General features: G+C 41.7%; 1 protein-coding gene and 1 long non-coding RNA gene across 5 annotated transcripts in view; one reads left to right on the top strand and one right to left on the bottom strand.

Annotated features, from left to right (window-relative positions):
• Positions 1-2,691: 2,691 nt before the first annotated feature.
• LOC127375133 (uncharacterized) lies at positions 2,692-6,996 on the bottom strand. Its single transcript, XR_007887311.1, has 2 exons — positions 6,747-6,996; positions 2,692-6,163 (listed from the first exon to the last, which is right to left on the bottom strand). It is a non-coding gene; the product is annotated as an uncharacterized LOC127375133 (long non-coding RNA).
• Positions 6,997-7,114: 118 nt separating this feature from the next.
• The window catches only part of meis1b (Meis homeobox 1 b), an 80,514-nt gene continuing 74,773 nt past the window's right edge, over positions 7,115-12,855 (top strand). Inside the window, exons 1-5 of one of the 4 annotated variants that reach the window (XM_051420744.1) lie at positions 7,115-7,808; positions 9,571-9,791; positions 10,902-11,043; positions 11,354-11,404; positions 11,972-12,022. In XM_051420744.1, the coding sequence (XP_051276704.1) occupies positions 7,797-7,808; positions 9,571-9,791; positions 10,902-11,043; positions 11,354-11,404; positions 11,972-12,022 (477 nt within the window). In that variant the 5' untranslated portion in view covers positions 7,115-7,796. Of the gene's footprint in view, positions 7,809-8,177; positions 8,913-9,570; positions 9,792-10,901; positions 11,044-11,353; positions 11,405-11,971; positions 12,023-12,855 lie in introns of those variants that run through there. The other 3 variants (XM_051420758.1, XM_051420735.1, XM_051420752.1) reach the window with 3 other exon arrangements.

The following is a 12,855-nucleotide window of genomic DNA, read 5'->3' as shown; positions in this document are numbered from 1 at the left end:
TTTATTTTATTACCTGTTATCTGATATATTTCACTTGATCTTATCTTTATTTTTTTGGATGTCTTTGCTATTGTTGAAGTTGAATTTATTGCTTCATACTCCTATTTCTATTTTTGTGTTGTATCTACTGTATTCATATGATTCATGGTTTAGTATTTGTATGTGAAAAACCTTATATTACAGTCTTTTACCGAAAGTATAATTTGATAACTGGAGACCAGCCTGTCTGAGTTAAATCTGAAACTCTTTACCCTGCAAATGAATAAGATTAATTAGCTGTTCATTTTACATAACAGTGTGAGTGAATTGCTCTGTTTTTCATTGCCTCCATTGACCGTATGAGTCCTGCACAGTGGTTTTGTGCTGTGTGAAAGTACAACTGTAGTTTCATGGTGACCTTGTGTTTACTGCAGATATGGATCAGCCACAAGCCAAATGCTGGTCGTGGTTAAGGCTTTCATACAGTACCACCCGCTTGGGCAAGAAACCGGCCATTATCTCAAGGAATGGTTTTACTCTTAAATTCAAGAAAGAGTCAATGTGGCACAGTTTGGCTTTAAAGGAAAGCACAAACATATTTACTTTTATTTGTATTTTACCCTAAATTGAGATGTCTCTAAGTTTAGTTAAAGAAAAATCCAAAAATGTTGGAGGTTCTTTAAATCCTTAATTGTCAAAATAAAAGTCCTCCTACTGAAAGTACTGAGGACATTTTTACTCCTACCAAAAGTAGAGATCCGCTACATTATAACAAACAGTTACTTTATTTTTATATGAGTGTGTTAAAAACTACATATATGATACTTTGATTAAAGAAAAAAATAAAATTGTTGTGTTCATACATTGTACATTTTGGCCTGTAACTTTCCTTCATTGTTGTTTTAGGGAATATTAATTTACTGTTTTTTGTACGTTTTAAGTTCAAATCAGATGGCCGTAATTTGAAATATAACTGGCCAGACAAAATAATCAAAATCACAAAAAAACAACAACAACTCTTGAAATGTTGGGTTGTGCGGTTGTAATAGCTGTATTGTTGAATTATTGATCTATGAGCTTCAGTAAACATGTCCTACACAGACTGAATGGTACATTTTGAACCAGGGCCCTTCATATGGTTCCCTTACAGCTGCTGTTTCTCTACCGGGGTTTGCTGGTTTATTACCACTAGGCTATGCTGTGCTCCCAGGCCACTCTCCACTCCAGCCTAAACTCACACCCATCCAGGAAAAGATGAGTCTTCACACCTCCTCTGTAGCCTTCCCTCACTCCCCCCTTCCTATCGCTCTGTTTTTTTCCCCCTCCTGGTTTTATAGCTCAGCTCCAACACCCAGCTTTTTCCACTTGTTCTCTCCTCATCGTCATCCTTCATCTCTCTGCTTTGCCGCTCTCCTTTTTTCTCACTTTCCCTCCCTCCCTCTCTCCCTCCCTCTCCTTCTCTCTCTCTAAGGTGCTGATCAATTCACAGTCTCCCTGGGAGGTGTGAGAAACCTTCCCCATTCCTCACCCATCCACCCACTGCCACCCTTACCCATCCACCCTGAATGGTGCGACTGGCCGGCACGTGATATCCCTTACCCTTCCCTCCCCCAAATCCTTCACCCCTGGATTTTTGGAGAAAGAGGAGTTCATGTGATGATGATGACAATGCTGCTTTCCTTCTGGTCTTCCTTTTCTCCTCCTGTCCTCCTCTTTTCCGTCCGTCCTCCCTCTTCCTCCCTCAGCAAAAGTGTCTGTGACACCATTAGCACACCTGAAATAATAACGGTGGTGACAAATGCTGTTGGAACGGGAGGGCGAGAGACAATGAGAGAGAAGGAGGGAGAGAGAGAGAGAGAGAGAGAGAGAGAGAGAGAGAGAGAGAGAGAGAGAGGTGTGTGATATAGTGATGAGCTCTCTATCTATCTGTGGGGTTAATTCAGACTCAGCAGCCTTTCAGAGTAAAAGGAGCTGCTGACCCGGTGGCCAGTGGCACAATGTGAAAATTGACTGGCAGCATTCAGCACAGCTATAATCACAGACCGTGTGTGTGTGTGTGTGTGTGTGTGTGTGTGTGTGTGTGTGTGCACATTTATCATTCTATATATGTGTGCATCTGATTTCACACACTTCTCACCATATAGGAAAGCAGCTGCTCATCACATATGTATCTATAGGTGTGATGCAGTGATGTCAGTGTGACTGGGATATCCAAGCAGCTCTTGTATCTGTCCAGGTTGAGTCGTTTGCAGTTCTTTATCATGAATCCACATGTTCATATTAATGCAACACCTACGTGTGAACTGTTCAGAGGGAAAGCTGCAGCAGCTTTCTTACTTTTAAGGCTGTAACATTTACAGCTTTACATTGGTGTATATTTTAAACATATAGATAGCAGTTGCAGTTTTACACAAATAGTAATACTAGAACGGAGATGTTTGTGATTGTGCATCAAACTTAATCGAAGGTTTAAGTTCTTTAACGCTTCCATCTTTTGAGTTTATTACTTTATTTGCAATTTGTTTATGATTGCAGCTTAAGAAAAGTTTAAAAGGTCATTCCTAGCTTAAACAATACTTAAATGCATCAATAGAAATGAGCGGATCTCCTTATGCTTTGTGCAGTATCAACAGTTTCAGAGCTTGAAATAAATCAAACACACACTGTAGATAAACACACTGGACACTTGCAATAAAAGGCAGCACACCAAAAGACAGCTAGCACCGTTATGTATTTTATTTGCATGTATTTATTTGCATTATTTACATGAACAAAGTGAAGAAATATGAATATGATCAATTTCTTCTATAGGTTCAAACATTATATTCTGCTTTAAGTGCAGCATGCTGAATAAGATAAAAATGCAACACTGCAACAGAAGTATACCAAAAAAAGTTTCAAGTGTATTTATGTTGCAGGGGTTTCACTTGAACTTTTTATCTTAATTATTTGAGCAAGACTCTTCCTGTGTCTTTCTGCATGCCATGTAATTTCCAACAGCTCCGGTAGAAGGCGCAAATGATTAAGCATTAATGTGTGTGAGAGGCGAGAGCAGCTCACATTAACATTTAGGCCAAACTGCAGCACTGAAAACTCCCAGAGGAAAGAGTTACACTGATTCCATAGTTTAACATTAATATTGCGATACATTATATTATTGCCAATGAACCAAAGCTATGGTTTTACACCATCAACAACAAGCCATAGTATTTACCATGATGATTTCGGTGCCAGGTAATTACACTCCCGAGATATTAGTGCCACTATTTAAAAAAATAATTTGCAAAAATCTCATCCCATCATTCTGTTCCAGTAATTTGAGACAAACTGTGTATTAAATTAATTCTAAGCTATATACTTTCATAAATTAGTAGATCATTTGTAAACGATGATGGAGAATTAGGATGTAATACATGACTTTCTCATGTGACACCGAATGCCACCTCGCGTTATACCTCATTACACTAACTTTTAAAATAGATCTCCGAGGCAACAGAAATCATTTGCTTGCACAAAGCCGAGCGCCTTTTATTTATTTTTTTCATGACTGAATAATTTCAGACCTGAACTCACACAGCGCCTAAACGCACCCTAATGAATCCGGCTGCATATTCTGACAGGCGATAATATACTAGTAGTTTCATATAATTAGATAAGCTGTGAAAACTTTGCACCAGGTCTGTCTGCCTGCCTGTGTGCTGCAGCGGTGACACAAAGCAGAGAGACTCGGTGGACTTTGCAGATCCCAACACGTTTGGGCGCAGAGCTGCGGGGCTGCAAAAAGTTTGACCTCAGTTTGACTCCTCGGGCTGCCAGTTACTCCTTGTTTCTCCAAACAGCGGCAGACAGACAGACAGACAGACAGACATACAGATCTTAACAAGGGCCAGGACAGTGTATCTCTAACCTGGAGTTTTTTTTTTTTTTTTTTACTAAAAACTGAGCGTATTAAAATTAATACTCACATTTGCATTATTTATTACAACAGTCTTTGAGCTAAAAATAACTGGTGGTGACTTAAAATAGTAATATGTTACACGGTGAGGAATACACATCTCAGACAGGGATTTTCTGCTGGATAGGTGTGTTTTTATAAACTAAACATAAAGACTGTAACTTCTCTTTGTCTCCAAACAGCACAAGTCAGTGCGCACAGGCCGTGTGGTAACGCTTCCATTTGTTTCGGCAGTCAAACATGCTGTCAATTTACATTCAGCCGTTTGAAAGTAATACCTGCTGATTTTATTGAAACGACTCACAGCATTACCGTCATCGCAAAGCGGATTAAACAGAAATGACGGTATTTGCCCCCCTGCTCTCTCTCAGGATGCCAAAATGCGCTGACCCTCACGAAAGAGCAACTCCAGGAGAGAAAGTGGAGCTCCAGTTTGCTTTTATAGACGCTAATTGAAGTAGCTTAATTGCTTTATAATGCCATTGTAGTTATTTTACAGTGGTCGGGCGCTGATGTGGTCTCCTTTCATGTTAATTTAGCATTGCCTTTTCTCAATGACCCTCTAAAATTTAGTGTGCCTTGTGGTGTAGTGAGCTATATAATCCTGTTTGTGTTTCACTAAACCCACAAATTTAGCTGAAAGTCGATTTAAACAGCATATTCTGCTTTAATTAAAAATAACTTCCCTTCTAGAAAATATCTCAGTGACAATAATGCGTTTTTAAATAATTTAATATGCCGTAAAAAATCATATATAAAAAGAATGAGAGAGGGAGAGCTTCTACTCACCAATAAATAACTGAATTATCAAACTCGACGAGCACAAGTCAACCCCGTTTATTATTTGATCCGGTGTCTCTGTGCGTAATAGTCCGTGCGTCCTGCGCGGCTTCGTGCTTCTCTGCTGTCCGCGCCCCGGAGCCTCGCCGGCCGGACTGCAGGAGGCTTTGATAGTCATTTCATGCCTGTAAATTTGCCCCCATCGGATCCCACCGGTCGAATTTTACCACAGGAATCACCGCCGAATGTGTGAAGCCGCATTATCATGTTATGACACCATTTGTAGAACCGGGGGCAGATGATCAATGACTGGACGCGCTGCACGGGGGGAAAACAAACTTCAAGCAGGCTGTCACCGACCAGCAACACCTTATGAGCATAATCAGAAGATAATGTGGCTCTTTTACACGTTCTCTCTTCGTGTGTCATGGGCTAAAAAATGCATGAAAAGTTGCATGAACCTGTTGTAGGTGAGCCTCATGAGGAAAACAACCACAAAAATAAACAACAATCTATTGTAATCTCTGGAAATCCTTTACGTCTTCCCTCCTGAAACTAATCCTGTCCAAGTAACTTATCCCGTTTTTATATTACTTCATATGCCATGAAATATATCATAAATATTTAATGCAGATTTTGAGATAGCTAAACTTCTTAATTAAAAAAAACTTGAGGGATAAAATTAAATAAGATTTGTACCCCTTTATATCCCGGCGAGGAATCAAATATAACGAGATAACGTAGTAAATTCAAACTGTTTTGTTAATTTACATCCACACATTACTCAATTATATCATTGCTTTTCTTGAAATTACTCGAGAATCTAAGTTTCCCCTCCATAAATTAAAGTTCATCAATATTTGACCAAACTTTTACAACCTCTGCACTGCAAACCGTGAAACTCGAGTGAACGCTTCATTATAAAGAGAGAAAAAGTTCAAATTAAGAAGTTCTCTGAGATCAAGAAAGTTGACAACATGTTAGTGTGAGTGTAGCTCTGTTTGGTTTGGTGAAGTTTAGTCAAAGTGTGAGTGCATTTAGAAATGAGTAATTAAGTCAGTGATGAGGAGATTGGTGTGTGTGTGTGTGTGTGTGTGTGTGTGTGTGTGTGTGTGTGTGTGTGTGAGAGAGAGAGAGAGAGAGAGAGAGAGAGAGAGAGAGAGAGAGAGAGAGAGAGAGAGAGACAGAGAGAGAGGGGGGTAGAGAGATGTCTTGGTAAAATATTCGGTGTTTTGGTGGATTTACAGCCTGTGGAAGCAGACAGAAAACGCAAAGTGTGTGTTATCTACTCGCGGACGATGTTTTGTTTTGCGCCTCCTCGCAAATGTGGCCTAAAACCGATCAATCAGCCCCGGATCGATCATGTGGGGAGCCAATAGGGGGCTCCCATCCCGGAGCCTCTCTGCCATTGGACAGCCCGGGCAGACTGGAGCGACCCATTCAGCGCTGCTGTGGGGGAGAGGGACGGACGACATGTGAACTGTTATTTAGACATAAAGATGCTTTGAGAAGCTACAGTAACCTTTTAATGACTTATTTCATAATTCAGCATGCAGACCACAACTCCGTGTAAGGATGTGCACTAATTACACTGCACAGAAAACTACCAGTACATAACACTGACTCTAAACAGTGCTCCCAAATAACTTTAATAGGAAAGTTTTAATTTGATTTATTGTTCTTTTTATCTGGCGTTGACACTTTCCTGCGGCTGTGCATTCCCATTGAAAAATCGTATGCACATGTATGCAAACGTGGGAAGAAAATAGACTGCAGAGAGGTTGAGAGAGTGAGTAACCAGAGGCAAAACCTGCAGGACTGGATGTCTGGCTACGAGCTACACCGTGGATATCACGCAAACATGATGTTGACAGACTACCAGAAGCTCAAACTGACTGTGAAACAGTTTTAATGAAAAAGTTTTAGACTTATAACTTCATTTTTTTTTTAAATGAAAGAAATGAATGATTATAAAGTTATATCCAGTCCAAACCGATACAGATTCAGATCACATAGACTCTTGATAACATACCTGATAATATATCTCAAAAGAGTTGAAAGATGGTTCAATAAGCCGTTAATAAACTGTTTACCGGCGGAGAAGTTGATGCTGGACGTGTCAGTCCCGAAACACAGACCTTTCGGTGTTTACACACGGCTCCAGGCTGAAGAATAAAGTCAGTTTATGAGAATGGGACATATAGTTGAAGTCATAGGTGGGTATTCTCTGTTTATCCCCGTGTTGTTCCAGCTCGCGGTGCGGCTTGCTGGGCTCGCTGGGTCCTCCCACCCCCCCTCCTCTCCGCACGACTTGCTGCAGCCCGGTGCGTTGTGTAAGACGCGACCTGTTATGGCCACCACTACTTCCGGGTTTCAGCAGTCTGGTCCAGATCCTCCGCTCCTCCTCAGCTCAACACACACATCCATTGTACACAAACGGGCAGGCGGCTCATGCATACACACGCACTCACACACATACAGCCACATACACACACACATATACGCACACACGCTCAGCATCGATCGTGGCTCCTTTAAGAAAGCCTAAGCCAGAATTATCACCCCACCTCCTCTTGATCTCCTCTAGACGCTTTTGCATAAGAAAATCAAGCCGGGAGCCGAGAGTGATCAAAGAAAACGAGAGGAGAACTGCTTCATTTTTTAACTGTGATTGTGACCATTAACATTTAGGTGGTGCCGATCCCGTGGAGACGCGCGTCGGACCATCATTCATCCGGTACTTTTGACAAGCCCTCGCGTTTTGACTGACAGGCGGAGTGGCAAAAAGCCATGAGAGTCGCCAGTTTTGTTTGAGGGGCTATTTTATTTTCATCCTGGTTTTGGAAAAGGAGCCTGGCGCCGCTGCCCCGAGGATAGCCGAGGACCTATTCGCCGCGCCTGGGCTAAACTTGCGCAGAAAGCGGGGGCTGGCTTCACCGTTCCGTGGAAAAAAAAAGGCATACGGGATTTTGGCTGAAACATCTTCCCATTTATTTGGAATTTCTTTCTTCATTTCGTCTCCACCCTGGCCTCAGAGGGGATTTATCTAAACTGAAAGGACGACCAGGGAGTCAGGAGGGTTATGGCGCAACGGGTACGTAGGGCAATCCCCCCTAAAAAAGTTTCTCTAAGTCTGCTGTGCTTGAATGCAATCCTGCACTGTAACGTGGCTTAATGACACACATACCCGCACGGACACACACTCGCGGCGAAAGTTTCTCTCGTCTTCCTGACACATGGAGACACCATTTCATTTTTCGGCGTCTTTTGGCACGGTATTACGCACGGCCACACTCGTTCGCTCCACGAACCGGCCCACTGAGGGACATTGGAAGCGTGATCATATCTCACATCGGCTATGTTTTTTAGATTAGTTATGACAGGCCAGTTACTGGAAGCGAAATGGGGGAGGGCATAGAGGCAAAACAAATCTCCACATTTCTCTTCAGACTGTTCCGTCAAGATTTCACATTGAGGAGGGGGGGGGAGAAGACTTAGGAAGAAAACACAAATCCCTGTTTCACCGTCACTTCTGCTTCATCACTCGGCTTTACACCGCAAAATGCGCTAAAACATGCGATATTAGCATAATGCCAGTGGAGCAGTTTTTAGGAATGAGGTGATGACAAAACGCTTTGATTCATACACTCCAGGACTTTCTTCAGAACAGCGGCTGGGATCTTCACACGGATAGTAAACAGCGTCAAAGCAGAGATGTTAGGGACACACTGGACACATTTAGCTACCTAGTTTGGCACTGGAGCTGCACCACGCTGGGGTTTGCACCTCTTCGCCTTTAGGGTCCGAATGCTCAGCTTTAAGTGATAATGCTTTTTACTCTTTCCCCGGCACTTGTTTGTCACTTCCAGAGAGCACTATCAATAATTCAAGGCTCTTTTTTTAAAAAAATCTGTCGAAGAGGCAAACCTCAAAATAAAGATTTTATTTCAGACTTTTGCATACCTGCAACAACAATTCCGCCACCGAGCACACCAGCAGCTGTTCAATAAGTACTAAACAAGAGTGTAAAGACGAGAGTGCATTATTTAACTCAAAACTGACACGTGGAAAAGTTTGAATATCCAGCTGCAGTTTAACGTCGTCTGAAAAAACACAGCAACTTGCGTTTGTTGCATGCACTGATCACAGTGCGAACAACATGCTGCACAATTATGAGCCTTTAAAATTGGAAAACAGTGTAAGTAAGAAGTTGAAGAGATTTGTTGCACACAGTGAGAATACAGAGCAGCAGACTGATGGACCTAATTACTGCCTGCTTAATGACAATAACTGAGCCACGTTGCTGGACGTTTTTCTACTCCCAGACTTTTTAAACATATTCAATAATTCATATTTATTTTATTCATATCTGAGCTACAAGGGTCACTGTGAATAAGTCGAGAACAAATCGTAGTTTTCACGTCAGAATAAATGTAGTTTTCCTGTAAACAATATTCTGCTGAACAAGCCACTCACACTTCAGTCTTTAAAACTTGTTCTCTTGAAAACGAGTTAAAAATGAAACCACTGGCATGAATTTATTTCTCTAGTTTCGCATGTTTTACGAGTGTCAGTATTGTGGAAGAAAGCAGAAAAGGCAGTTCGGTGCACTAGCATCAGGAAACAACTCTGAATTAAGACAAATGTTGAAACAGGTCGACTTGTTTTGGAAATTAAAGAAACCATTTCGCCCTGCACGTTTTTTTTTTTTAGAAGAAAAACAAAACTTCAAGTGTCACTTCTCCTACTTTAAATAACTTTTATAATATATTCTTGTGGTTTTAAAGCAGACTTATAGTTTGACATAATCTTGTTCACGTATATTCACTGTGGCCCCGCGTGTTTGTTGTGTGCAGTACGAAGACTTGCCCCACTACGGGATGGACGGGGTGGGCATCCCGACCACCATGTACGGAGACCCGCACGGCGCCCGGTCCATGCAGGCGGTGCATCTCAACCACGGGCCCCAGCTGCACTCCCACCAGTACCCGCACACCGCCCACACCAACACCATGCCTCCCAGTATGGGCTCCTCCGTTAACGACGCTCTCAAGAGAGATAAAGACGCTATATACGGGTAGGTGCAAGGCTCCGGTCCGCGGGGAAACTCGCTCTGTGGCGGGCAGGCGTGCATCCAGGCCTGGAGGGGGCAGTCGGGGTGGGCTAGTGGGTGTAAAAGTCAGTGCCGTAGCAGGAAAAACACCGGCTCAGTGCCCGGCTGTGCGTCTCTGCGAAGTGGTTCAGCAAAACAGTGGAGCCCAAACTGCCGCACAGGCGCTGGGAAAGAGAGCGGCTGCAGCCTTTTTGTCCTTCCTTCAATTTTTACACAGTTCACAATTGTATTCTTTTTAAGTCAACATGCTTATCGCACGTTTCTACTGCAAACAATTGAACAAATACTACAGGAGTAAAAATAAATATAGAGTTTACTTATGGAGACTATCTCACCAGTGTCCTGCTGCTTAGTATTTTACAGAAAAATGTAATTAGACTCTTAAGAATAATAATGAGACAAAGTCCACTTTAATTAGAACTTCTAATAATTTTTTTAAAAGAATGTAACTGGCTTAGTTTCTTTTTTAAGTTCCATAATTTATTATAAGCAAAATTATTACCTTCTCCCTTTTAACCATTTTAATTAATTGTGTGTAATATTCCAGGCTTCAGTAAATTAAAAATATATCATGTTTGAAGGAAATCCCACATATGCATGTCATTTATTAATTTACAGCAGTTTATTTAAAAATGTAAGCATTATGTTTTCACGGTGGCTAAACATGCCAGCAAGAGTTTCACCATCTCACGCCACACAACTTTCAACACATTACCAGTCTGCACATATTTACTCTGATGACTTCAACAATAAATAGTCATCAAATGTGCGCACATTTATCCGCCAGCAGCGCACACACACACGCCTGGGATCCAAACGGAGACCTGTGCAAGAAATTGTTTGACTGACTCTAAAGCTTTTATGCTATTAGGCGCACCTAGATTTAATCACAGAGTCCGCCCGCTGTTTGCAGCCTTCCTCCGAGCCTCTGCATAATATAATAGCATGGGCTGCAGCAGCAGTCCCCATGGGCGAGTTGTTGAAGAGTAGCATGGCTGGCTAAATCTAGCCTGGAGTAGTCTTGACCCCGGCGCTGTTCTCTCTGGTGACATTTGCTATTGTGTGTGTTCCCAGGCACCCCCTGTTCCCCTTGCTTGCACTGATTTTTGAGAAATGTGAATTAGCGACTTGCACCCCCAGAGAGCCCGGGGTGGCAGGAGGAGACGTCTGTTCATCGGAATCTTTCAATGAAGACATAGCAGTGTTTGCAAAACAGGTCAGAAAGTTTGACTTTTTTTTTTTTTTTTTAATCTGCATGCTCGGGCTCGTTGTGCTCTTCTCTTGCATGCGTGAAGCTCTTGGAAGTTAATTCTGCAGTGGATGAAAACAAAACGGCACTCACTAATAAAAAAAAGTTATTTCAAAATGTGTCAATTTCGTGTAGTGTGTTTGCTGTGCATAAAGTAGGATTTGATACACCATTGTGTCAATGCTTGCATGTTACATTTAATCCCACACAATATAAAATGTATAAGTTTATAATATTTTATGTTCACACATTTTATAAAAATGTTTTTTGCTTTTAGATTCGGGCAGAAAAGCCTTTATTTTCATCGAATCCAGAATTGGATAATCTGGTAAGATGCATTATATTTTTATATGACACATTTCCTATATTTGCTCAGAGTATTTTCCTATGTACCAGCTGTTGTTTGCATGTTTACTGGCGGGCTGTACATATGTGTCAGAGAGCCATGTGGTGCTAGAAAAGTTACAGCAGGATTGGAGGTTATGTTCCTCTTTTTGGGCTGTTTGATATCATAATGGCCCCCGGTTGTATCTGTAGATGAAGGGCCGCTGTTAGACAGCTGTCACAAACCTTTGAACTCTGCCTGGAAAGTTATTGTATTCATGCTTTTCACTTTGTACACTTTGGTACTTTGAATGTGACGTGAGAGTAACGTTTTCCTCACGACTAGTTGGTGGTTAATAGATCTCTGACTCTGAGGCTTATTGCAGCGCCAGTCTCTACTGTATGCCTGCTCTCCATATTGCAATAACGCCCAAGTTTAATATCAGTTCCACATAAAATCCATTCATATGAATATTTTCCTCGTCTGAAGTTACTTGTATTGAGAAAACGTGCCTGTTTAATATCAAGAGATGTGAGCAGCTCATTTTTTATTGTTATTTTAATTTTTCAGATGATTCAAGCCATTCAAGTTTTACGGTTTCATCTTCTGGAGCTGGAGAAGGTAATATTCTCTCGCCATTTCTGTCCAGTGTGCCACTTCAGACCTATGGGCTGTATTTGCAAAAAAAAAAAAGAAAATGTATTTTTGCTAGTCGGTTATAATTAGCGTCAAAATCAATCATGGGGCCATTTCTCTTCCACGTTTAATCACGACGCAAGCTGTTACAACTGGAACGGATATCTCTGTACCCAAATCTCCCCGCATGTTTTAATGAAGTTTAATGCTGGCAGAAATTGCATGCAAGGTGAAACATATAGGCGAACTTTGCGGGTTTTTTTAGAAAAGATTCTTTGTGGAGGGCAAAAGGCCCCAGGCAGCCATCTGTGGATAGAGGGAGTAGTGGGTGTAAAACTCTGATTTGTCTCCGTATCAGATGGACTACAGTAGCCTGTGCTGTCAACTTTCACCTGAACTTTAACGTTATGAAACATCATCAAAGCTGTTAAAAGTTTTAGTTTTTTAAAACTTGTTTCTGGTGCACCGCCTTTTTCCTGGGATCATGCTGCCTATAAACGCGTGTTATAAATGAGGGGTTGTAAAGTGTACATACTGTGCAATAAAGGGCATTTAGTAAATCAAGTTGAAGGTGGTTTGCAGTCTACATTGCTCTCTCCATCGGACATTTTTGTTTCTCGGGCGATCATTGCCAGTGATAATGTAATAAGTAGACGAAATTAAACAGTTTACCTTAAATGTCAGTCAAGCGGGTCACCCTCCTCTAATGGCCACTACCCGGGGCACCGATGATGAATTTAACACGGGTGTTGAGTGCGTTGTAGCCCCTGAGCCCTCTTGTCACTGTCAATTTTCGACGATATCTCTATTTTGAGTGG

Source organism: Dicentrarchus labrax, unplaced genomic scaffold (genome assembly GCF_905237075.1).
Source record: "Dicentrarchus labrax unplaced genomic scaffold, dlabrax2021, whole genome shotgun sequence".
NCBI classification, from domain to species: Eukaryota; Metazoa; Chordata; class Actinopteri; family Moronidae; genus Dicentrarchus; species Dicentrarchus labrax.
This window is presented reverse-complemented; position numbering and strand designations above follow the sequence as displayed.